Source organism: Hyperolius riggenbachi, chromosome 1, assembly GCF_040937935.1.
Source record: "Hyperolius riggenbachi isolate aHypRig1 chromosome 1, aHypRig1.pri, whole genome shotgun sequence".
In the NCBI taxonomy this organism is placed as follows: Eukaryota; Metazoa; Chordata; class Amphibia; order Anura; family Hyperoliidae; genus Hyperolius; species Hyperolius riggenbachi.
In genome coordinates, this window is record NC_090646.1 from 181,845,542 (window position 1) to 181,872,367 (window position 26,826).

The following is a 26,826-nucleotide window of genomic DNA, read 5'->3' on the forward strand; positions in this document are numbered from 1 at the left end:
CTGTATACGAGTGGGACTGCACTGTGCATTCATGTACATGGATGGGAGCGTGACTGTGAAGAGGGTCCTGTGCAAACTAGAGGTGTCTGGCCATCTAAACTGTCCCTTGGGACAAAGGAAGGTAGGTAGAGGTGTAGGGGTGTGTGTCTGTCTGTGTGTGTCTGTTTGTCTGTGTGTGTCCAACAAGCACGCAGATCAGCCATGCGTCTGAAAGAGGCCTCAGGTGTTTCAGGTGCTGCCACCCATCACTAATGCTTAATGGAAATACAGTATAACCCCGCTCCCAATCTCTTCTCACTTTTATTTAATTTAATGCTAGATTTACTGTCCGATCGATTAGTTCCAACACATCCAATCTTATTTCCGATCAATTTTTTGATAAATTTTCCGTTCACTTCTATGAAAAATCATTCAAAAAATTGATCGGAAATCATATAGGACATGTTGAAAATAATCGATCGGACAGTAAATCGGTCATTGTGTATCTAGCATAAAATTAACTCATTCTTTAGACACAAGCTGTTGTGTCATCACAACTACTCTTAGCAGGCCAGAAACCTTGAAACAATAGTATGGTAGGAACGAAAGAGAACACTGCTGCTTGTTAGCCAGCCAGAAAAATGCCAGCATCAGAAATCCAGCCCATATTATCAAACTTCAAAATCCAATATACTGTAATAATAATAATAATCCGAACATTTGTACAGCGCTTTTCTCCTGTCGGACTCCAAGCGCTCAAGAGCTGCAGCCACTGGGATGCGCTCAGGGGGCCACCCTGCAGTGTTATGGAGTCTTGCCTTGAACTCCTTACTGCAGTGGTTCCCAACCCATGTGCCGCGACACATACATGTGTCGCGGGAGCTTTGGGCATGTGCCGCAGTGTCAGCTCTCTGTCTAGCTCCACGCTTCTCTGTTGCCCCACTCTGCCTCCCACTTTCGTTCCGTCCCATTGTAGTTAAAGGAGGACTACAAGAAAATGGCCACTGCCATCCATATTCGTGGACAATGACGGCCATCTTCTTGTAGTCCTGCTTTATCTACCATGGGACGGAACGAAAGGGGAGGCAGAGCGGGGCAACAGAGCAGCGTGGAAGATAGCGTCCCGGTTGAGGAGGAGAAGTGAATGGAGAGGCACAGTGCAGCAAGGACGGTGAGTGAGGCACTTTCATGCATCTCTCTGCACAAATTTAGCAGCTCCCATTACAGCAGCAACCCCTGGCTGTGAGAGAAGCAACCCCTGTGCCAGCAGCAACCACCACTATAATAATAGCAGCAGCCCCTGTTCCAGCAGCCACCATGCACCAGCAGCCCCCACTATGCCGCCAGCAGCAAAAGCCACCAACCAGCAGCCCCCACTATGCCAGCAATAAAAGCCACTCGCCAGCAGCCCCCACTATGCCAGCAGCAGCAGCAGCAAAAGCCACTCGCCAGCAGCCCCCACTATGCCAGCAGCAGCAGCAAAAGCCACTCGCCAGCAGCCCCCACTATGCCACCAGCAGAAAAAGCCACCAACCAGCAGTCGCCACTATGCCAGCAATAAAAGCCACTCGCCAGCAGCCCCCACTATGCCAGCAATAAAAGCCACTCGCCAGCAGCCCCCACTATGCCACCAGCAGCAGCAACAAAAGCCACCCACCAGCAGCAGCAACAAAAGCCACCCACCAGCAGCCCCCACTATGCCAGCAGCAAAAGCCACTAACCAGCAGCCCCACTATGCCAGCAGCGGTAATGGCCACTCACCAGCAACCGCTAGTCTACGTGTCACGGAGATCAGAACGTTTGGTTTGAAGTGTCACGACTCCAAAAAGGTTGGGAACCACTGCCTTACTGAATAGGTACAGACCCTAGCCAGGATTTGAACCCTGGCCTCCCATGTCAAAGGCGGTGCCCTTAACCAGTACACTATCCAGCCACTCGAGTGGCCACAAAGCAACACAACAAACGTGTGTCATTAACTCATTCACTTTAACTTCCCCTGCTGCACCGCTTACTAGTTGTGTGTGGAAGGCTTTGTGCAACCACACCACTTCCCAGGAGGATGCCTGGCTAATCATTTGGTGTGAATTTGATCATGTGGGCATATGCCAATTCTAAATGTTAAAGATTTAGTTAGAACATGTAGCAATGATAAGGGGGACATGTATTGCCCTGTGGTCACTCCATATTTCTTTATATATATATCAGGTCCACTTTTTTTTTTCTAAAGTCAACTGAAGTCAGTGGGATATGGAGGCTGCCATATGTATTTCCTTTTAAACAATACTAGTTGCCTGGCCGTCCAGCTGAATTACAAACGCGAAACAAGCATGCAGCTGATGATGTCAGATTTTTGTCAGAAAAATCTGATCTGCATATGCTTGTTCAGGGTCTATGGCTAGGAGTATTAGAGGCAGAGGATTGTCAGGACTGCCAGGCAATGTACATTGTTCAAAAGGAAATAAATACAGCAGCCTCCACCTCCCTCTCACTTTGTGATTACATTCTAATTGTAGTTCTTAGAAAGCCTTTTCTTATAGTCCAATCATTAGTGGTCATATGAAATATAACTTGCAAAAACTAAAATCTACATGTTATATTAAGAAAGTAAATTACAAATAAACTTACTGATGCCTTTCTCTTTTGGGGCTATTTTCTCCAGGTCCTTCAGCTGGAATACATCTTTCTGTTGCCAACAAATAATGAACAGGTATTAAAATGGCAGACACTTCTAGTAAAAAAAAAAATCAGATAACTCTTGGTCTTTCAAATGACCGATTTAAAATGTAATAAACCACATGTACATATGAGCTGAATGATTTTAATTTACTTATTAAAGTGTACCCAAGGCGACATGTGACATGATAAGATAACAATGCAAAACACATTAACCTCCTTGGCGGTATGAAAAATACCGCCAGGAGGGAGCGCAGCAGTTTTTTTTTAAAAAAAAAAATTTTTTAATCATGTAGCGAGCCGAGGGCTCGCTACATGATAGCCGCTGCTGAGCGGCACCCCCCCCGCCCGCTTCGATCGCCTTCGGCGATCTCCGATCAGGAAATCCCGTTCATAGAACGGGATTTCCTGGAGGGCTTCCCCCGTCGCCATGGCGACGGGGCGGGATGACGTCACCGACGTCGGGACGTCATTGGGAGTCCCGGGCCACCCCTCGGCGCTGCCTGGCACTGATTGGCCAGGCAGCGCTGGGGTCTGGAGGGGGGGGGGGGCCCGCGCCGCAGCAGATAGCGGCGATCGGGCAGGGGCCGGCGGCGATCAGAGTGCTGGCGCAGCTAGCAAAGTGCTAGCTGCGTCCAGCAAAAAAAAAATTATTAAAATCGGCCCAGCAGGGCCTGAGCGGCACCCTCCGGCGGCTTACCCCGTGTCACACACGGGGTTACCGCCAAGGAGGTTAATAACCAGACTATTTTGCTTGTTTTATTTTGCTGCCTGAAAGAGTTAATTTCTAGGCATGGAAGTGACAGCTTCTGTCTTGTGGGTACCTTGTCAGGACTATAGTGAACTTTACTGATAAGCAGATTACAGCCATAAAAGTTTTCCTGGCAGAAATCAACTTCTGAGAGCAGAGGGAGCTAGAAAAAGGGCAATAGTTCATGTATTTTCATTCAGTGACACCTAACAGGCTGGCTACTGAGCAGAGACAACAAAACATTCAATCTACTTTGTAAATGTTTAAATATAAAATAAAACCACGGGATAGCTAAAAAAAAAAAAAAAAAAAAAAAAAAAAAAGGGGGGGGGGGGGGGTAATTTTGAGGAGGAGTTGGAGAATTTAATACAATTGTTTAGCTCATCAAAGTATGTTCACCTCGGGTTCACTTTAAAGCTGGCCATATATCGCTTGATGTATGGCCAGATCGACTATTAGTTCCTTCTCTGATCTAATCGAATTAGAGAGGGACCTATTGCCCGCCCACACACTGCACAGCAATTCCCAACAGATTTCAGCATAATCTTCCTGCTACCCCCCCCCCCCCCCCCCATTTGCAGCATTTTAAAGCCTCACCTGTCCACCCGCGCAAGTCCTGGCCTCCTCCTGTCTGCGACATCACCGTGAGCACCAATACTGCTCTCTGTGAGACCAAAGATCGGAGGAGGCCAGGACTCATGCTGCACAAGGGCACTGGGTGACACTTTACACTTGGAGGGATACTGGCAGGGGATCCGTTGGGTCGAATGATTATCGTGATATAGAACTCTGTTGCTGCCATGCACCCGATAGAGCCCTTGTAGGCCCAAGATTTTCCAGAATGTCTGATCAATCCTTTTAACCCATTTCAGCCAAGATTTAATCAGAAGTTCAATTGAGTGGCCATGTTGAAGCTCCGATTCTCTTCCATTTTAATAAAATGCTCAAAATGAAAGGTTGATTGGGCCACCTGAAGTCCAATGCCAGATATTTTGTGCATTTTAGCTTTGTATAGAGTGGAACAGTATTAGAAGGCTGTGGGAGAGGTTTTCTGCTGTCTGAATGTGTTCCTGGGACTGCCATAGAGCTTTGTGGCTTTACTGTGGAAAATAGAGCCAATGGCCAGAACTGAAGCACAGCTACAAAAGACAAGGTGGGTATTCTAATGTCTCCTAATCTACAAAACAGAAAATTATTTGTTGCTGTATCTGCTAGTAAAATGTCTCCACTTTTTGTCTTGAAAGGAAATCCCATTGTTTGGCCCGGGGACCAAATGTAGCCCCTTGAGCCATTTCTGCTGGCCCCGGAGCTCTCTACAGTTGTTAATTTATGCAGCATGCAGGCGATAGCTGTGGTGCCAGATGCAGGGGCCAGTAGCAGTAACAGGCATCGATTAGCAGCTGCCACTGCGCAAGCAACAGGAACAGCCATTGGTTAGTCTCCACTATGCCAGCAGCAGTAGCAGCCACTGATTAGCAGCTGCCACTGTGCTAACTGCACTTGGTATATGGGTTATTTCCCATGGAAATGTTTTGGCAAAATGTCAGACATAATGTACCTTATGGCAATCGGCAAAAAGTGTTTAATTTCACTGGTTCAGCCCCATTGCACTCAAGAACGGCGATATGGCCCTTGGTCTAAGAAGTTTGCCCACTCCTGCCGTTAGATGATGGGTTAGATTGAGACTGGAAAAAAAAAATTGAGAAGCCAAGGAAAATGTGATTCATTGGACCAGGCTACCTTCCTCCACTGCCATATGAACCAGTTCCCACATTCATGTGCTCATCGTAAACGTCTTCTGGTCTTAAAACGTGGTCAGTATGGCATTTTAATTGGCGTGCGACTATATAGTCCTATATGCAGCAAGCTGCAATGCACTTTATGTGTTTTGGCACCTTTTTCTCAAGGCAAGCACTGAGTTTTCAGCATTTTGCGCTACAATACATCTGTAGCACTAATGCGCTAGCTTTCACCAACGCGCTTTCGGCACTCACCACTCTGTTGCCGATTCATTGAGCAAATTTTCCTTGGAACATTCTGGCTTGTTGAGTGAAGCCCAATGGTTTGCATCATCTACTCTCATGATGCATCATGTTAGTTAGAAGCCCAGGCCAGGACAAAGGAAGATAGAAATCAGCTTCTACACTTTTATGTTAATTATCCTGGTTTCAGCATCACAAACACAATATATAAGCTGTACACTGGTATGTAATCTTGCCCTCCCAGAGATGTCACAGCCTAGGCTGTTTATTATGCAGAATTCTTCTCCTAGTGCACTCTGGGAGACAAGGTGTTATTTCTACTGACATCAGAAAACAACAAACAAACACAGAACACTTATATTGCGCTTTTCTCCTGGCGGACTCAAAGCGCCAGAGCTGCAGCCACTAGGGCGCGCTCTATAGGCTGTAGCAGTGTTAGGGAGACTGGCCCAAGGTCTCCTACTGAATAGGTGCTGGCTTACTGAACAGGCAGAGCCGAGATTCGAACCCTGGTCTCCTGTGTCAGAGGCAGAGCCCTTAACCATTACTCCATTCAGCCACCAACAGAGTAAACAAACATTCAGCAGTGATGCACCTGCCGGCAGTAAAGACGTCACCACCTGTTATAAATATCGCAATGGAAATAAGGGCGAGAAAAGATTTTACAATGGGCAAACCCTGACAACATTTATAAAGTACCTTAATTTTCATATTTAATATAATAAAGTATTATTTTACAAAATAATTTATAAAATAATGTGATGAAAAATCAACAAATGTATTCATTAATTTATATTAAGTAAAGTTCCTTTTTAATATTCAATGGTGTGATAAAATGTTTGCACTGAAAATCTCTAACAAACTGCAGCTCACCTTACTGTGTACATTTAAAATGGCCAAATCTGGGCGAAGATCAAAAGATGGCTCACCCTTCTCCTGCTGAAAGTCAGGGCCATGTCAAATATTATACTCCCTCCGAGTTGTCGCAACCCATGAGGGGGGGGGGGGGGGGGGACATGTCATTTGTGCACCGGCAAATTGGTCACTGAGCGCCGCTATGGCCTACATTGCCTAGCTAACTGCCATTCAGAGCTCCACACTACCACTTCCCTAACCTGCTCTTAAATAGGATATCTACCTGCCGTTAAAGGACAACCAAGGTGACATGATGAGATAGACATGTGTATGTACAGTCCATACTTAAGTAGATCTGGAGAGAGAAAAGAGCGAGTGCATACCTATGCCTTATAACCTTTATCCACTTTCAACAGCGGTGCAACTTTCAGATGAAAACAAGTGTCAATCACAGTAGCATTTTAGGGAGAGTAAAGAATCCAGGAGCAACTCGCCATATTGCACTTCAATAAAACTTCAACTTTTAATATGTTTCTTCCATAAATTCATAAAGTGGTAAAAAGACAAAAAGCAATACTTAACATTCAGGAGGCAGTATAGGATGGTGCGGAGGATGACCCTCCTCCGCACCATCCTATACTGCCTCCTGAATGGTAAGTATTGCTTTTTGTCCTTTTACCATTTTATGATTTTATGGAAGAATCATATTAAAAGTTGAAGTTTTATTGAAGTGCAATATGGCGAGTTGCTCCTGGATTCTTTACTCTCCCTAAATGCTACTGTATGTACAGTGCCAAGCACACAGATAACTAGGCTGTGTTCCTTTTTTTTTTCTTTCTCTACCTAAGAGTTAAAAATTAGGTATGCAAGTGACAGTATCTGTCCGGGTCAGGACCGGGTTGGACTGGGTCAGACTATAGCATAACCCTTACTGATTGGTGATTACAGCCATAAAATGGTTTCCAGTCAGAAAATGACTTCTGAGAGCAGGAAAGAGGTAAAAGGGTCAATAATTCATAGATCTGAGCTTTAGCATACATCCATGAAGGTGTCATTGAGCAGAGACAATGAAACAGTAACAACTTAAAAACTAGATTAAAATATAAAACTGTGGGATATCTAAAAAGTAATTTTAGGAGAAGGAGGATGCATTCAATTATTTTTCTCATCAGTTTATTTTCACCTCGGATGTCTTTTAACTCCATCAAGACCGCGTCACGCCGATGGGCGTGGCCACGGTGGCAGCCCCAGGATCGCCTAACGCCGATAGGCGTAAAGTCCTGGTACTAGCTTTTGCAGGGGATCGCGTGCGCATCCCCGCTTGGTCTCCCAGCGCCGCTCGCAGGCTGTTCGCCATCTATTTACCACGTACATGCTGCGATCTAAGGCAGCACTGTACAGGGGACAGCCGTGTCACTCGGCTGTCCCCTCCAGAGGGACAAAAGCGATCCGCTGTGATAGGCTGAAGCCGATCATGCTGATTGGCTGGCAAGGGGAGGGAGGGGGGAAAAGAGAAAAAAAAATAGTAAAAAGTATTAGAAAAATACACAAATATTTATAAAAAACAAAACAAAACACACAACACACACATGGGGTGCGATCAGACCCCACCAACAGAGAGCTCTGTTGGTGGGGAGAAAAGGGGGGGGGGAGAAATCACTTGTGTGCTGAGTTGTGAGGCTCTGCAGCGAGCCCTTAAAGCTGCAGTGGCCATTTTTGTGAAAAATGGCCTGGTCTTTAGGGGGGGGGGGGGGGGGGGGGGAGGTAAAGCCTATGGTCCTGAATTGGTTAACACTACTATTAAGTGCCTGTACTGAGATATACTACCCCAGAAAACATACACGTTTTCAGTGATGATGATTAAGAAAAAAAAATACTTACTGTTTCAAAAAATATCTCCATCATTTTCACTCTTTTCTCTTCAGCACTAAGACCTCTTTTCTTAGACTAAAGAAAAATACATATTAGTGTGTCTGAAGTCAATCAATCTAATGATAGCATTATCCACAACATAAGTAGCCAAGTTATAATCACAGCACAAGGAAAAGAGATTTGAAATTTGCATATGTTCTCATTTTTGGTATATTTCCCACATCAGTGAAAATGTGAAGCATTAACAGGCTACAATGGAGCCTCATCTGGAAGATGAAAATGTATTCAAGTGACCAATTAATAAAACTTTTCTTCCATTATGTTGAAGTGCAGATGCTCAAAACCTGTATTCCAGCAGCGACACCTGCTTGTCAAAGTCAATTCATGCCCCAAAATATTAAGTTTTCAAGAAGAAATGATACGTAAACATAGCTATGTATTTGGAAGAAAAAAAGGGAATGCATGAAGACATTTCTAACAATACTAATTAATGCAGAGTGTAAAGGCGGGTACACACATCAGATAAAAGTCTTTGGAAAATGAAAGATCACAGACCAGTTTTACCCCCTTCCATGTAGTATGAGAGCCACACCTACACAGTCTTCTATGGAGCTGAACTCCCCATCAGATAAAAATCTTTGCAAGATGCAGTACACAAAGATGCTGTACACATGCAGCAGATCAGTATCTGCAAAAGATCAGTTCCTGCAAAATGCATTCATAGTCTATGAGATCTGCAGATCATCATACACACCTTGTTTAACGGACAATCATCTGCAGATCAGATCCACCAGGATGGATCTTTGTATATGCAGATAATTGTCTGATCTGCAGATAAATGTCTGTTAAACAAGGTGTGTATGAGGATCTGCAGATAGACTATGAATGCATTTTGCAGGAACAAATCTTTTACAGATACTGATCTGTTGCACGTGTACAGCATTCTTTGTGTACAGCATCTTGGAAACATTTTTATCTGATGGGGAGGTCAGCTCAATAGAATAGACTGTGTAGGTATGGCTCTCATACTACATGAAAGGGGGTAAAATTGGTCTGTGACCTTTTATTTTCCAAAGACTTTTATCTGATGTGTGTACCCACCTTTAGAGAGTATTTAATTTAAAGGGAACCGAACACCATTTTTAGCACCCAGGGCATCTTAATGGCACATTAAATGTATGCCAACAATATGCCTCATTATTAAAAAAAACCCTTCTATTTTACCCTTGATTTTTACATTTAAAGATTAGCACAGGCTTTATTAGCCTACTGCCCGTCCGTCCCATCAACAGAGATTTCAAGCAGCTAAGGACTTAAAGCGGAACTGTAAAGTCGCTGAAAAACAAACAGTATCACTTACCTGGGGCTTCCCCAAGCCCCCAGCAGCCTTTCTGTCCCACACGATGCTCCGTTCTGCCGCTGCCAGCTCGTTTTGTTACCATCGACTTGTATGTCGACGGCAACTGCGCTTGCGCACCCTGGGCTACGCAAACCTTTATTTACGTTCAAGTCCGCAATAGCGTCCTGCGCCATTAGCGCTAATAACTATTGTGGGCTGGAACGTGAAGAAAGATTCGCATAGGCTGGGGTGCGCAGGCACAGTTGACGTTGACAAGTTGACAGTAACAAAACGAGCTGGCGGCGGCAGAACTGAGCATCGTGCATGACCGGCGAGAGAAAGGACGACAGCTGGGGGCTTGGGGAAGTCCCAGGTAAGTGAAACTGTTTGTTTTCCAGTGACTTCACAGTTCTTCCTCAAGTAATTGTTTTATTAAACTCATTACCAAGAATTAAACAATATCTTTTCATCAACAGAGGGGTGGGTAATTAGGACAACTTCTTAAAAGAGCTCATCTAGAAAGAATGTGTGAAGATAGCATCTGTGAGTTTTGTAAATAAGAAACAAGAGGGGGAAGGGGTAACATGGTAACTCCTATAGCTATTACAAGCAGGAGAAATTCCAGGGAAAGAAAGGGTGCTTGGTTCCCTTTAGGCTGCTTACACACTAAGACGTTACAGGCGCACGTTAGTGCAGCCTGTAACGCTCCCCCAACGCACAGCAATGTAACACAAGTGGGCTGTTCACACAGCCCACTTTGAGTTACATGTAACGCTGCACGTTCTGCTGAAAGTGCAGCATACCATAGCGTTACAGCGGCTTAAGCCGCGTTAGACTGTTTGCACATGCTCAGTCATGTTGGGGAGGAGCGGAGAGCGGCCAGGCACATGGATAATTAATATTCACTGCACGTTGTGACGTGCAGTGTTTACTTCCTGGTGCGGCCGCTCTGTGCGGCGATTGGCCGGCGGGACCACGTGATGCCGCATGCGTCCAAGAGTACGCATCACGGACGCCAGAGTGAGCTGCACAACGCGGCTCACTCTGACATCCACATCGAAGAGCACCAGGCCTTGTGTTAGGTGCACATTATGCAACCTTAACGTAGCACCTAACGCAACGTCTTGGTGTGCAAGTAGCCTAAATGTAACCCACACTAGAAAGCACTTAGCTCCCCTTCCTTAAAGGACATCCGAGGTGATAATTAAATGATGAGAAAAACAATTGCATCTATCCTCCTTCTCCTAAAAATTACTTTTTTTAATTTGTTTTTTTAGATATCCTACAGTGTTATTTTATATTTAAACCTAGTTTTTAAGTTTGTACTCTTTCATTGTCTCTGCTCAATGACACCTTCATTGAAGTATGCCAGAGCTCAAATCTATTAACTATTGACCTTTTTGTTATTGCTTTTCTGCTCTCAGAAGCCATTTACTGAGAGAAAAGTGTTTTATGGCTATAATTACTTATCAGTGAGGGTTTTATTATAGTCTGACCCAGTCCGACCCGGACAAAAACAGTCACTTGCATACCTGGTTTTTAAAACTTTCAGGCAAAGAAAGAAAAAAAAGCAACACAGCATAGTCATTAGTGTGCTATGCACTGTACATACACATGTCTATCTCATCATGTCACATGTCACCTCGATTGTCCTTTAAAGGAAACCTAAACCGTAAAGGATAAGGATTTTTCCTTTTAAAATAATACCAGTTGCCTGAATCTCCTGCTGATCCTGTGGCTCTAATACTTTTAGCCACTGTCCCTGAACAAGCATGCAGATCCGGTGCTCTGACTGAAGTCAGACTGGATTAGCTGCATGCTTGTTTCAGGTGTGTGATTCAGCCACTACTGCCAGGCAACTGGTATTGTCTAAAAGGAAACATCCATATCCCTTTCAGTTTAGGTTCCCTTTAAAGGTATTAAAGGGCGCTCTGACTGAAGTCAGACTGGATTAGCTGCATGCTTGTTTCAGGTGTGTAATTCGACCACTACTGTTGGCAAAAAGATCAGCAGGACTAACAAGCAACCGGTATTGTATAAAAAGAAACATCCATATCCCTCTTAGTTTAGGTTCCCTTTAAAGGGTACATGCATTAGTAAAGAGAAGACACACTTTGATGGCGTTTTTTTTTGTGTTTTATCATTTTGTCAAAATTTTGAGTTAAAGCAGCATTAAACGTCCATTGCTTACAGTGCATGGTCAGATACCCCTGCTGAGCAATAGCTTTGAAAGGGGTTAGGGCCCGTTTCCACTTATGCGGAAACAGCCGCGATTCCGCTGAGTTTCCCCGCATGCAAATCGCACGGGAAAACTCTGCCATAGGGGACTATGGTTGCCGCCGGCCGAATCGCTTGCGGTAGGAACCCCCCGCAGAATTTGCTTGGGAGGCAGCGAATCCCATAGCCGTGCATGGCACGGCTGATGGGATTAGCCTGCGATCCCGCACACCCACTCAGTGCAGGTGCGTGTCTCGCAGACGTGCGCCGCACAAGTGGAAACGAGCCCTTATTGTTCACAAAACACCCCACACATTCATCCTAGAAAATCTAGTTTCTTCTAGGCTCTGCTCACTTAAGGTAGTCATACACTGGTCGATTTGCCATCAGATTCGACCAAAAGATAGATCCCTCTCTGATCGAATCTGATCAGAGAGGGATCGTATGGCCACCTTCTGCAAACAGATTGTGAATCGATTTCAGCCTGAAACCGATCACAATCTGTGGAGCTGCCTCTGCTGCCGCCCCCCCCCCCCCCCCCTCATACGTTACATGCTCCACCGGCACGAGTCCCCTGGTTGACCGCTGTCTTCTCGGCCTGGTCCCGGCATCTTCTCTGCATCGGCTCCCGGCTGGCGTATAACTTTCTGTCACTCCAGTGACAGCGGAAGTTCAAATAGAGCGCCCTCTATTTGTACTTCTGCTGTCACTGCAGTGACACAGGAAGTTATGCCAGATGCTGGGATGCGGAAGCTGATGCGGAGAAGACAGCGGTGGACCAGGGGACTCGCGCCGGCGGAGCAGGTAATGTATACCCGCTGTATTGCGTCGGTCGTCGGGCATTCGAACGCCGCTATCGACACACTCCCGACCCGCCGGCGACCGAGAAAAATCTTCCGCACGGATGGATCGACGGATTTCGGACGGAAATCCATCGTTCTGTCAGCGGTGTGCGCGGCGATTTCACGGCCGTTTCGATCACTGTGATCGAAACGGCCGTATTTCGGCAGGAAAATCGTTAGGTGTATGGGCCCCTTTACATGCCTTCCAAGGAAGTGGTTGCTCCGCAGATACAGGGCACACCCACCCCACACAATTTTGCTCTGTGCCCACCTCATCCTCTCACACCATCAATCTCCCATCTTCCGCAATAACACAAAGGACAGGGGAGAAGTATCTCAACACTTCCTGTACATGTAAGCAGGATTATTTCACTTGCACAGTATTAGAATTATTGAATTATATAGAGCCAGCATCTTCTGTGGCGCTGTACAACAGCATGCAGGGTATAACAATACAAAGTAAGCAATACAAGAGTTCATAAAAGACAATGGTGGATTACCACTGATGCAGTGAACAAATACAGATTTTTGCACAGGTGTGGGAGGTATGCAAACACATTACACAGCACTGTAAGGCTGCATTTCCACTTGTGCGGTGCGAATCGCCGCGGTAAAAATTCGCATGGATGACTATGTAATTTAACAATGGCAGTGCTGGTGTGCTTTTCCATTGTTTCTATGCGAATTCGCATGAAAATTCTCATACCCAAACCTCATGCAAATTTCCTATTAAATACATTGTATGCTATTCGCATAGCGGTATGCAGTATGCGAATTCTGATGGCTCTGCCATGCGAATTTTTTCTGCACAGAAAAACGCAAAGGAATCCTGACAAGTGGAAACAGTCCCATTCACTTGTATTGCTATGCGAATTTGCATGCGAAAAACGCATGCAAATTCGTGATAGTGGAAATGGGCCCTAAGACAAAAGGGGAAGAGAGCCCTGGCCAAAAGGCCTCAGGGCCCGTTTCCACTAGAGCGAATCTGCATGCGTTTTCTGCATGCAGATTCGCATAACCAATACAAGTGGATGGGGCTGTTTCCACTTGTCAGGAATTCTGTGCGGTCTGCTGTGTACAAAAAATCTGCATGGCAGAGCCGGCAGAATTCGCTAGCTGCATAAGAATTGTGTAACTGTCAGCCAATGAAGAGACTGACAGAGTGGGATAAGGCTGGAGAAGCAGGAGGCGAGGTGGATGAGTTGTGCAGCAGAGTTCAAGATGGACTCTTGCGGGGCTAAAAAGTTGGCGGGGAGACAGCAGAGCAGAGATTGCAGGCTGATTGCGGGCGAACAGAGGACAGCGCAGAACACACCCATGATTATGGGCTGGAGGAAGCCCCAGGTAAGTAAAAAAAAAAAAAAAACTTCATGCCATGAGATCTCTGGTTATCTTTAACGCCATAAATGTAAACATACAGGAAGCCCCCAGAGCAGCCGTTGCTAAGCGACAGGGGGCATGACGTGGGCGGAGAGTAGAGGCCTGGGGGGGGGGGGAGCCGATAGGCTGGGCAGGTAAAGGTGGGGACAGGAAGTGGGGGCAGGGCAGCCAGGTAAATGTAAAAAGCAGGGGCAGCAGGGGAACTTCCTCTTTTAACTTGAACGCTGGAGCTGACCCCTCCCACCCACCCACCCACCCTTGGGCTGTACGGATTGTTTGGCTGAGCTAACAGGCCACAACAGCAAGGTCGGCGGGTCCGGGGTAATACCAACCGGACTGTGTATGGCTGTGGCGGGACTTGTGTCCTGGCTAATATAAAAATGGTGTACCCATCGAGCTAAAAAACTGCGGCTGGTGGCTGGTATGGTGGTCATGGTTGATATCTAAAGAATGGAGAGCATTGACAAGGACTCTCAGGACATTAACTTTCAGGACAATATGACGCAAAAATGTTCGGTTATGGACTATGAATGTCACAGCAAGGATGGCGGGTCCTTGACAATGCCGGCTGGACTGATTATGGCTGTGGCGGGACTTGTGTCCTGGCTTATGAGCAGTTGGTGTACCCACAGAGCTAGAAAAACTGCGGCTGGTGGCTGGTACGGTGGTTATGGTGATCTCTAAATAATATAAAGCATTGTCATGGACTCTGATGATATCAATTCTGAATATATTATGCAAATGTTGTTATGAATTATGAATGTACTAATAAAGCTGTGGCCTTTTAATGCCAATGGTTGTCACAGTCTCTTTGTTAGTACTGGAGGACTCATATGGGGCCTGCCCAGGTCAAGGTTATGTACAAACTTCAGTGGGTCTCTGTAAGTGTTTATTGCCCTGGACACCTATCCAATACACGCTGTTGTCCCAGCCCTAGACAAGCGCATCTGAACTGAGCATACACAAGTAAGGTCCGCACATGCCCAGTAGAACATAGCCACTTGTCTTTTTGGCACTGGTCTAGTTTAGGGGACCCATCAGGGAACCTCAAAGCAAGAATCGTGGTGATTGGCTAAATAGTGTGGGCGTAGTTTACTAGAATCTACCTGAAACCTTGCATTTCTAGAGAGGGCTTTACACCCAATCATGTTAGTGGAGCTTCCCTATGAGGTTTCCTGTTGGGTCCCCTAAACTTTACCAGAGCTCAATGTTTTCCTTCTTGCACAAGCGCTTCGTTTTACTTGGCATGCATGGACCTTACTTGTGAATGCTCACTTTGCTTGCAATGGTCCACAACCACACTAGTGTCCAGAAGAAACCTATTTAACAAATGTACCTTTACATTTGAAATGTATCACATTTTTTTAACTTGTGACTAATAGAGTACTGAAGCACTGTGCACCTAAATGTGTCAGTATCATATAAAGAATTAATCATTAGGAAAAGGACATTTTAAACATAGTGAGATGTCTAGTCCTCTAAAAAGGAAAGTAATCCTGTGAAAATTATGCTCACATATTTTGATGTATTTTTACAAGCGGGGAGAGAGAGAGTAATGTAAGCTGTTGGAGTGTGATACATGCTGCCACTCTCAGCCTATGACAGGCAGTGACCATGGTGCACATACAGGAACAATTAACAAGTACGGCTTGCGGGAAGAACCACTCACCATGGTTACTGCACGCAATCCAATGTACAGCCCTGCGACTCTCCCTGTACTCAGATTGTAGCGCAGCACATTCACATCGCCTGCCAACTTCGCGGCAAAATTCACTCTCTTTTTACAAACACCGCCCACAACCTTTGCATCGTCACGAGACCAGTTAGCGCTGTGTCCTCATTGGCGAGAGAACGCGTCCAGCGCATCTGCTTCCTGTTTGGCATAAACGTAGAATCCGGGGGCTAGGAATCTGGCGGCCATTTTCCAGAAGACCAATGCAGCAAATGTGGTCTCCCCTTCCACCGCTGGAGGGACTCGGCGTCTGTTAGCTAGCGCTTTGTATTTTTTTTTTGTAAATTAGGAGGAATTGAAGAAGATAGGTGGAAGATTAGAGATGTAGGAGATGATCTGATCATTCAAGTTCAGCGGCAACTGACGCAGCTTTAAGTTCGATTTTATTAAAAACCTGGAATATTTTTATCTGATTCATAAATAAAACATCATCGCTGCAAAAATGGATTTTGAATTTAAACAGTACATACAAACCTTAGATGATTGTCATCTTTTGTGGTTACATTGAGAAGAGATCATAGGGCTATACTAGCCTCTCCATCCATCCATCATTTACAGCTCTCCCACCACAGATCGCTCCTCAACTTTGTTTGATACTTCCTATTATATTATACCATCCAGCACATTTGGGAGCCTCCTGTTAAAAACATATTTACTTCTCTTGCAAGATTGAGCCATCTTTAGGAAGCTGAACGTCTTGGCTTTCATTTGCACCAGGCTCCAAGTTGGTATGGCACAAGGTTCCCGAATTAGTGGGTTTTGAAGGAGAGATAACCACTACATTTGGCTGTCGCTGTTACCATTAGAAGCCTTCGGTCTCTTTAGTGGGTGGCCGGTATCTTTAATGCCTAGTGCCAGTCAGGTTAATAATTGATGAACTCCGGCTCCTGTTTATTATCCTCTGTCTTGTCCTCAGACTTGTTGACTCCAGCTCCTGTATCCATAGGGCCCAACCGTCCTGTTTTCGTCGGGACTGTCACGATTTTGGGGGGCTCTCCCGCTGTCACGGTATGAGCCCCCCAAGTCCCGGGCAGCAGTGGGCAGTGAGGGTGGAAAAAAAATGATCGAGGCGCCAGCCGCGGGTAAGTGGGATGCGGGACGCGTGCATCCCATTACTACCTCCCTCTCTCCCACCCTTGGAATCCCTTGGAATCTGCCCCCCCCTGTGTCTCCCCCCTGTTTGCAGAGTGCGCAGCTAAGCGGAGCGGGCTGTCAGCTTACCGGTATCCATGGACGCGTACCGATGTCCGGCTTCAATCTGCTTCCTGTGACGTCACAGGAAGCAGGAAGCCAGATGGTAGTACGCGTCCATGGATACCGGTAAGCTGACAGCCCACTCCGCTTAGCTGCGCACTCTGCAAACAGGGGGGAGACAAAGGGGGGGGGCAGATTCCAAGGGAGGGAGGTAGTAATGGGATGCACGCGTCCCGCATCCCACTTACCCGCGGCTGGCGCCTCGATCAGTTTTTTCTTGCATTGGCCCCCACCTCCTCACCCACCCACGGACACCCTCCTTCTCACCCACCCACCCCCTCCTCCACATCATATATGGGGGAGATATGTATTAAAAAATATTAGGGGATATTATTAATGGAAAAAAAAATTCAATTGTTTGCGACTTTGGGGGGGGGGGGGGGGGGGTGTTGGATGGGCGTGGTTAGGGTGTGGCCTAAGTGTCCTGATTCCTAGCTTTAAAATGTTGGGAGGTATGCCTGTATCCCACCCCGTTGTCTCCTGCGCTCTGCTCTGTTCTGTTCTGTGTAGAGTTGCCGTGCAGAAAGCTGTTCTGTTTCTGCAAGTATATTACCTGCCTGGGCCCCTGGAAACAGATCTTATCACTACACTCCACAGTTTCTGAGTTGGTGCTGCCGGGGTCACTGTGATTCGTTTCTGCAGGCAAGAAGGGGCCAGCCTCCAGCCGCCCAATATAGAGATCGGAAGCTTCTAATAGTAAAGGCGACAGCCAAGTGTAGGGGATACTCCTCCTTCAGCACCCACTTATTCAAAAATTGTGTGTCATACCTACTTGGGACCTGGTACAAATGAAAGCCAAGACGTTCAGCTTTCTAAAGATGGTTCAACCTTGCAAGAAAAGTAAATATATTTTTTACAAGAGGCTCCCAAATGTGCTGGACAGTATAATACGTAAGCTCTTGTTGTTTTTGTCCCTGAGGACCCTGCAGAGCTTTCAGCAGCATTGCAAATCACTTGTCATGGCTTCTAGAATCCCCCCAAGTTGACTTCCACTTTATTTTTGTTTCCTGGGCCCCTGCAGTTTTCAGCAGCCTTGTGACTCACTCACCTGTCCTGGCCAGTATACAGGTCCTTCTCAAAAAAATAGCTATCTCCTGATAGCTAGCTGCATTGACCCTGCCCTTTATAAAACACAGTGGACCAACACCAGCAGCTGACATGGCACCCCAGACCATCACTGACTGTGGGTACTTGACACTGGACTTCAGGCATTTTGGCATTTCCCTCTCCCCAGTCTTCCTCCAGACTCTGGCAACTTGATTTCAGAATGACATGCAAAAGTTGCTTTCATCCGAAAAAAAAGTACTTTGGACCACTGAGCAACAGTCCAGTGCTGCTTCTCTGTAGCCCAGGTCAGGCGCTTCTGCTGTTGTTTCTGGTTCAAAAGTGGCTTGACCTGGGGAATGCGGCACCTGTAGCCCATTTCCTGCACAGGCCTGTACATGGTGGCTCTGGATGTTTCTACTCCAGACTCAGTCCACTGCTTCCGCAGGTCCCCCAAGGTCTGGAATCAGTCCTTCTCCACAATGGCCTTCTGGACAGCAGTCAGTTCGCCCATCTTACCCATGCTTGCGGTTTTGAGTAATGAACCAGGCTGGGAGTTTTTAAAACCCTCAGGAATCTTTTGCAGGTGTTTAGAGTTAATTAGTTGATTCAGATGATTAGGTTAATAGCTCATTTAGAGAACCTTTTCATGATATGCTAATTTTTTTAAAATAGGAATTTAGGGTTTTCATGAGCTGTATGCCAAAATCATCAATATTAAAACATCAATATTAAAACAATAAAAGGCTTGAACTACTTCATTTGTGTGTAATGAATCTAAAATATATGAAAGTCTAATGTTTATCAGTACATTACAGAAAATAATGAACTTAATCACAATATGCTAATTTTTTGAGAAGGACCTGTACTGCTCCACCAGTCCATGAATCACAGTCTTCATACTCACAGGTGTTGCCTCTTCTCAGTGACCCAGCATGTGTTATTATGCAACAACATTCACCAGGTCATGCAGGAGAGGCACCCCTGCAAGGATGAAGATAGGATTGCAGGGACTAATGGAGGAGCATGCTGGCAGGACAGGTGTATCACAATTCTGCCAAAAACTGAGGGGCCCCGGGAACAAGCAAATAAAGTTGGGGGTAGACCTGGGGGAGCCTAGCAGCTGGCTTGGGGGTTGCTAAGGGCACCCTAATGCCAGTTAATTTTGCTGCAGGGCTTCATTGTGACTAGATCCGGCCCTGGCAGTAGGCCCCTCCGTAGTAACGCATTTACTAAACAATGTGCGCCTTTACAGAGGAGGTAAAATATACATTCATTGTACTGTATGGTTGCATCACACATTCATTTCTGCATAATGTGACAATAACATGCATGTTGCATTGCAATATTTAATGATACAAAAAATAACGTGCACATTATAATATGTTATGCCTGTGCTCTAGTGCAGGAGATATACAGGGTGGGCCATCTATATGGATACACCTTAACCACTTGAGGACCACAGTCTTTCTACCCCTTAAAGGGAGACTTAAGTCAAACAAAAAAAAATGAGTTTTACTCACCTAGGGCTTCCAATAGCCCCCTGCAGCTGTCCAGTGCCCTCGCCGTCTTCCTCCGATCCTCCTGGCCCCGCCAGCAGCCACTTCCTGTTTCGGTGACAGGAGCTGACAGGCTGAGGAAGCGAGTGATTCTTCGCGTTCCCAGACACATTAGCACCCTCTATGCTGCTATATGGTATATGATGTATGCTATAGCAGCATAGATGGCGCTATTGTGGCCAGGAACGCGAAGAATCACTCGCGTCTCCAGCCTGTCAGCTCCTGTCACCGAAACAGGAAGTGGCTGCCGGCGGGGCCAGGAGGATTGGAGGGAGACGGCGAGGGCACCGGACAGCTGCAGGGGGCTATTGGAAGCCCCAGGTGAGTAAAACTCATTTTTTTTGTTTGACTTAAGTGTCCCTTTAAGGACCAGGCACTTTTTTTCCATTCAGACCACTGCAGCTTTCACGGTTTATTGCTCGCTCATACAACCTACCACCTAAATGAATTTTGGCTCCTTTTCTTGTCACTAATAAAGCTTTCTTTTGGTGCTATTTGATTGCTCCTGCGATTTTTACTTTTTATTATATTCATCAAAAAAGACATGAATTTTGGCAAAAAAAATGATTTTTTTAACTTTCTGTGCTGACATTTTTCAAATAAAGTAAAATTTCTGTATACATGCAGCGCGAAAAATGTGGACAAACATGTTTTTGATTAAAAAAAACCCATTCAGTGTATATTTATTGGTTTGGGTAAAAGTTATAGCATTTACAAACTATGGTGCAAAACGTGAATTTTCCCATTTTCAAGCATCTATGACTTTTCTGACCCCCTGTCATGTTTCATGAGGGGCTAGAATTCCAGGATAGTATAAATACCCCCCAAATGACCCCATTTTGGAAAGAAGACATCCCAAAGTATTCACTGAGAGGCATAGTGAGTTCATAGAAGATATTATTTTTTGTCACAAGTAAGCGGAAAATGACACTTTGTGACCAAAAAAAAGTTTCCATTTCTGCTAACTTGCGACAAAAAAAATGAAATCTGCCACGGACTCACCATGCCCCTCTCTGAATACCTTGAAGTGTCTACTTACCAAAATGGGGTCATTTGTGGGGTGTGTTTACTGTCCTGACATTTTGGGGGGTGCTAAATTGTAAGCACCCCTGTAAAGCCTAAAGGTGCTCATTGGACTTTGGACCCCTTAGCGCAGTTAGGCTGCAAAAAAGTGCCACACATGTGGTATTGCCATACTCAGTAGAAGTACTATAATGTGTTTTGGGGTGTATTTTTACACATACCCATGCTGGGTGGGATAAATATCTCTGTAAATGACAATGTTTTCATTTTTTTTACACACAATTGTCCATTTACAGAGTTATTTCTCCCACCCAGCATGGGTATGTGTAAAAATACACCCCAAAACACATTGTACTACTTCTCCCGAGTACGGCGATACCACATGTGTGGCACTTTTTTGCACCCTAACTGCGCTAAAGGGCCCAAAGTCCAATGAGTACCTTTAGGATTTCACAGGTCATTTTGCGGAATTTGATTTCCAGACTACTCCTCACGGTTTAGGGCCCCTAAAATGCCAGGGCAGTATAGGAACCCCACAAATGGCCCCATTTTAGAAAGAAGACACCCCAAGGTATTCCGTTAGGAGTATGGTGAGTTCATAGAAGATTTTATTTTTTGTCACAAGTTAGCGGAACATGACACTTTGTGAAAAACAATTAAAATCAATTTCCGCTAACTTGTGACAAAAAAATAAAAACTTCTATGAACTCACCATACTCCTAACGGAATACCTTGGGGTGTCTTCTTTCTAAAATAGGGTCATTTGTGGGGTTCCTATACTGCCCTGGCATTTTAGGGGCCCTAAACCATGAGGAGTAGTCTGGAAATCAAATTCCGCAAAATGACCTGTGAAATCCTAAAGGTACTCATTGGACTTTGGGCCCTTTAGCGCAGTTAGGGTGCAAAAAAGTGCCACACATGTGGTATCGCCGTACTCGGGAGAAGTAGTACAATGTGTTTTGGGGTGTATTTTTACACATACCCATGCTGGGTGGGAGAAATAACTCTGTAAATGGACAATTGTGTGTAAAAAAATCAAAAGATTGTCATTTACAGAGGTATTTCTCCCACCCAACATGGGTATGTGTAAAAATACACCCCAAAACACATTGTACTACTTCTCCCGAGTACGGCGATACCACATGTGTGGCACTTTTTTGCACCCTAACTGCGCTAAGGGGCCCAGAGTCCAATGAGTACCTTTAGGCTTTACAGGGGTGCTCAAAATTTAGCACCCCGCCCACTTGCCAGGACAACAAACCCCACAAATGACCCCATTTTGGAAAGAATACACGCTAAGGTATTCCATGAGGGCCATGGTGAGTTCATAGAAAATTTTATTTTTTGTCACAAGTTAGCGGAAAATGACATTTTGTGAAAAAAAAACAAAACACAAAACCACAATTTCTGCTAACTTGTGACAAAAAATAAAACATTCTATGAACTCACCATGCACCTCACGGAATACTTTTGGGTGTCCTCTTTCCAAAATGGCATCATTCGTGGGGTCTGTCCTGGCATTTTAGGGTCTCTGCAATCATTACATGTATGGCCAGTATTAGGAGTTTCTGCTATACTCCTTATATTGGGCATAAGGGTAATGCACTGTGGGCTGAAAGGAAAAATGAACGTCAAACAATCAATCAATGTGGATGAAAAAATATCTGCCAAAAAATGTTGAAAAAATAAAAAAAAAAGAGGAGGAAGGCGTCTGCCAGGACATAGGAGCTGCCGCCCCAAAAATCCAAACCCACCAGCTCGTATGCCCTGGCAAACCTGATTTATCCATTCACACCGATCGATGTGGATGAACAAATCATTGCCAGAGTTCTTTTTTGATACAAAGTGTTTGCCAAAGCATATGAATCCCCAACACCACTCCTCGGCCCATATGCCTCGGCAAACGTATCTTTTTGACTGCAGAGGAGAAATCTCGTCCTGCAGCGCTGCATGCACCGACTTATGTGTAAGCTGACAGACGTGCAATGTTCTGTCAGGATGCACCATCAGTGCTGCAGCTGATTGGTCGGTCTGGATAGAAAAAAGAGAGAAGAAAAAAGACAAAACAATACAAAAAGGAGGGGAAGGTGGCTGCCAGGACATAGGAGCTGCCGCCCCAAAAATCCAAACCCACCAGCTCGTATGCCCTGGCAAACCTGATTTATCCATTCACACCGATCGATGTGGATGAACAAATCATTGCCAGAGTTCTTTTTTGATACAAAGTGTTTGCCAAAGCATATGAATCCCCAACACCACTCCTCGGCCCATATGCCTCGGCAAACGTATCTTTTTGACTGCGGAGGAGAAATCTCGTCCTGCAGTGCTGCGTGCACCGACTTATGTGTAAGCTGACAGACACGCAATGTTCTGTCAGGATGCACCATCAGTGCTGCAGCTGGTTAGTCGTTCGCTGGGTCCACCTGGAAGGTTATTGGATGGAAAAAGGAAAAAAAATACAAAAAAACAACAAAAAACAGGCAAGCAGCAAAGCAATTACTTCATTAACATTAATAAACTTAACTTTAATAAAAACCTTAACATTGCAAACTAAACATTAGCTTCTTTGCTTACCTGTTTTTTGTTTTTTTTAACTTACCTCCCGAGGACAAACCTCTCCTCCCCCATGGGACAATGTGCGAAGTGCAAATCGCACAGAGTTGTGGCGAAGTACATTACGCATTTTGTCCCAAGTGAAAGGAGAGGTTTCTGGCAGCCCTGTGTATTACGATCTCTCAAAACCAGATGTTTGGTTTCACACTGCATATTGACATATCCGGTGGGTCGAGCCCGCCGCACCGTATCGTCCAAAACAGACCTTCAGGGAATACCACAAGAGTAGCATTCGGCCTAGTAATGAACTGCGTCGCCATAGACTAACATGACTTCCGGGTCGATTGAAATTGCCACAGAAGCCACGCAGTAACGTAGGCATGCACTAGCGTTAAGTCAAGCACTTCCGGCGTAGGGGGGACCGCAAAGTGTGACTTTCGCTAGGTATTTTGCCCTAACGCATCGCAGCAGTGTGAAATAGCACTGAGAGACCCTTGTGTGCCTACCGCTGTGTCTGTAGTTCCCTACTCTCTAATAGTGTACCTGCTCATGGTACCTCTCAAAACACTCCCCTAGGCATAGTCCAGGCTGGTCAGGGCAGCGGGGACAATAAACAGTGGTGTCACGCCTTGTTCCAGCCCTGCTGCAGACACGACAACGTTTTCTTCGGATTCTGTGACCTGGGGTACTCGAAATCGGATAGGCATAATGCCTTCCATGCAGCCGGCTAGTTGCATCTTGGGGTTGGGCCCGGGCACCTCCTGGATACAGGAGTTCCATAGTGATCTGTCTCTGAAATTGTAGAAACGATCCAGTTCTCCCAGCCTTACTGTAGAGAACAAAGCTGTTGTAAACTGCCAATTGAATTAAATAAAAGGACACTTTTTTATACCAGTGCCTTGTTTTGCGGGAAAGTAAATAGGGCGCTAACCTCTGGTCATTGAAGTCCACCCCTCCCATGTTGGTATTATACTCGTGGACGACAAGGGGTTTTTCAATGACCTCAGTTCGCCGTTGAATTTGGACTGTCGTGTCTGCGTGAATGGTGGACAGAAAGTAAACGTCCCTCTTGTCCTTCCATTTCACCGCGAGCAGGTCGTCAGCACTCAATGCGGCCCTCTGCCCCCGTTGAAGTTTGGTGGTAATGAGCCGTTGGGGGAAGCCCCGGCGACTATGCCGCACGGTGCCACAGCATCGGATTCCTTCTAACTTTAAGTGCTGATAGAGGGCCACACTTGAGTAGTAATTGTCCACATAAAGATGGTACCCCTTCTGGAACAAGGGTGACGCCAAGTCCCACACAACCTTTCCACTGCTCCCCAGGTAGTCAGGGCATCCGACCGGCTCCAATTTGGAGTCTTTTCCCTCATAGACCCTAAAATAAGATGTATAGCCTGTGGCCCTTTCACAGAGCTTATACAGTTTCACCCCATACCGGGCACGCTTGCTTGGGATGTACTGTTTGATGCCAAGGCGCCCGGTAAAACGTATGAGGGACTCATCTACGCAGATTTGCTGTTCAGGGGTATAAGCATCTGCAAATTTTGATGACAGGTGGTCTATGAGGGGCCGAATTTTGTGGAGCCGGTCAAAAGCAGGGTGGTCACTTTCATGACAGGTTTCATCATCATTGAAGTGCAGGAAACGCAGGATGTTCTCAAATCGTGTCCTGGACATGGCAGCAGAGTACAAGGGAACATGTTGTGATGGGTCTGTAGACCAATAAGACCGCAACACATTTTGTTTGATTTGTCCCATGTGTAAGAGAAGGCCCAAAAAAATTTTAAGTTCGGAAACTTGGACTGGTTTCCACCGAAATGGCTGGGCAAGGAAGACATTCGGATTGGCGGTTAGAAATTGTGTGGCTTTACGGTTGGTCTCTGCCACGACTAGGTCTAAGAGATCCTGGGTGATGAACAGATAAAAAAAGTCTAGGGGCGATCCTAGATTATCTGTCATCACCTGGACTCCAGACTGGGCGGTGAAAGGGGGCAGTACGGGTGCGGCGGTATCAGGGGATTGCCAATTTGGATTTGCCAGCACCTCTGGTAAACTAGGGGTAGTACGGGCCCGTGTACTTGATGGCTGCGACTGGGGTGTTACTTCACGTGCCACCGAACCAGTTTCAACTTCCACGCTAGTGCTCGCCACTTCACCAGGGTGTACGGAAGTACTGGTTCTAGGTCCAGGAGATGCTGTGCTGCTGGTGCCTGCCCCACCATGAAATCTCAGACCAGCACGAGCACCACTCTGCTGCCCTTGAGGCTGATCCTGCGCCACCTGCGGTCCAACAACATGGGGTGTGGTACGCCTGGCTCTAGCCGGGACCTCAACCTCCTCATCACTATCGGTCAGTGAGCCACTGCTCAATTCAGGTACAAACTCTGACCCAGATGATTCGTCGAATGGTTCGTCCCAATCGTCCTCATCCGACTGGGCCATGTACCTGAGAACCTCATCATCGGAATACCCCTTTCTTGTCATGGTGGACTGCTAAATTTAGGGGGTATTCCTCTGAGACTACCCAGAAAAAAGAGCACCTACTTAGCGAAAGGGAGTATTTGAGCGGTAGAAAGCTGTGATCACTGAGTTTTGATTAAAAAAAAAATCAAAACTGATGTTTACAGTGCACAGCTAGTGTACAGTGGTTTTTGCAGTGATCAGAAAAAAAAATTCTGTCACTGCGGTGGGGTGGGCTGAACGCAAGTGCAGGCGAACGATCAGACCTGATCGGGCAAACACTGCGTTTTTTAGTGGATCCTAGTGACCCTAATAGATCTGACTGCGATCAGTAATGATCACTTACAGATACTATATAGTAACAATGTTGATTAGCGACAGTGATGATGCTAATTAGTGACTGTGGTGCAGTGGGCTGAGCACTAACTGACACTAACAAAGGGGCCTAGCTAACTGGCCTAACTGCTAACACTAGTGATACTAAAAAAGTGACAGTTTCCACTGATCACTGTTTTTAGATCACTAGGATAGTGACAGGGGGGTGGTGGCGAGTGGGGAATCAGAAGCAATCAGAAACAATCACAGGCCAATCACGGGACAATCAAAGCCAATCACAGGCCAATCACGGGACAATCACAGGCCAATCACGGGACAATCACAGGCCAATCACGGGACAATCACAGGCCAATCATGGGACAATCACAGGACAATCACGGGACAATCACAGGACAATCATGGGACAATCACAGGACAATCACGGGACAATCAAATACAATTACGGGACAATCAAATACAATGACAGCACAATCAAATACAATGACAGCACAATCAAATACAATGCACTGGGAAGGTGATGGGGGGGGGGGGGGTCTGAGGGCGATCTGAGGGTGAGGGGGGTTGATTAGGTGCCCGCACGGGGCAGATTGGGTCCTGATCTGATGGGTGGCAGACACAGGGGGTGACCGATGGGAGGTTAGTGAGTGATTACAGGGGAGAATAGATGTAAACAATGCACTGGGGAGGTTATCAGGGGGGGGGGTCTGAGGACAATCTGGGGGTCTGGGTGGGTGATCAGGTGCCCCCAAGGGACAGTTTAGGGTCTGCTCTGATGGGTGGTGGTGACAAGGGGTGATAGACAAGTGACAGACAGGTGATAGACAGGTGGTCAGTGGGTGAGGCAGATGTATACAGTATACAGGGGTGGGGGGCTGGGGGGGGTCTGGGGGGATCTGAGGGTAGGGGGGGTGATCAAGGGACCCTAGGGGGCAGTTAGGGACCTAACCTACAATATAGCGTCGGCAGATAGTGGCA

At 46.1% G+C, this 26,826-nt stretch overlaps 1 protein-coding gene across 2 annotated transcripts in view; it reads right to left on the reverse strand.

The window, feature by feature from the left end:
- The window catches only part of MND1 (meiotic nuclear divisions 1), a 101,922-nt gene extending 86,186 nt beyond the window's left edge, over nucleotides 1-15,736 (reverse strand). Inside the window, exons 1-3 of one of the 2 annotated variants that reach the window (XM_068269576.1) lie at nucleotides 15,560-15,736; nucleotides 8,122-8,187; nucleotides 2,605-2,662 (exon numbers count right to left, since the gene is read on the reverse strand). In XM_068269576.1, coding sequence (XP_068125677.1) covers nucleotides 2,605-2,662; nucleotides 8,122-8,187; nucleotides 15,560-15,562 — 127 coding nt within the window. In that variant the 5' untranslated portion in view covers nucleotides 15,563-15,736. Of the gene's footprint in view, nucleotides 1-2,604; nucleotides 2,663-8,121; nucleotides 8,188-15,405; nucleotides 15,502-15,559 lie in introns of those variants that run through there. The other variant, XM_068269567.1, reaches the window with a different exon arrangement.
- Between the last annotated feature and the right edge of the window lie 11,090 nt (nucleotides 15,737-26,826).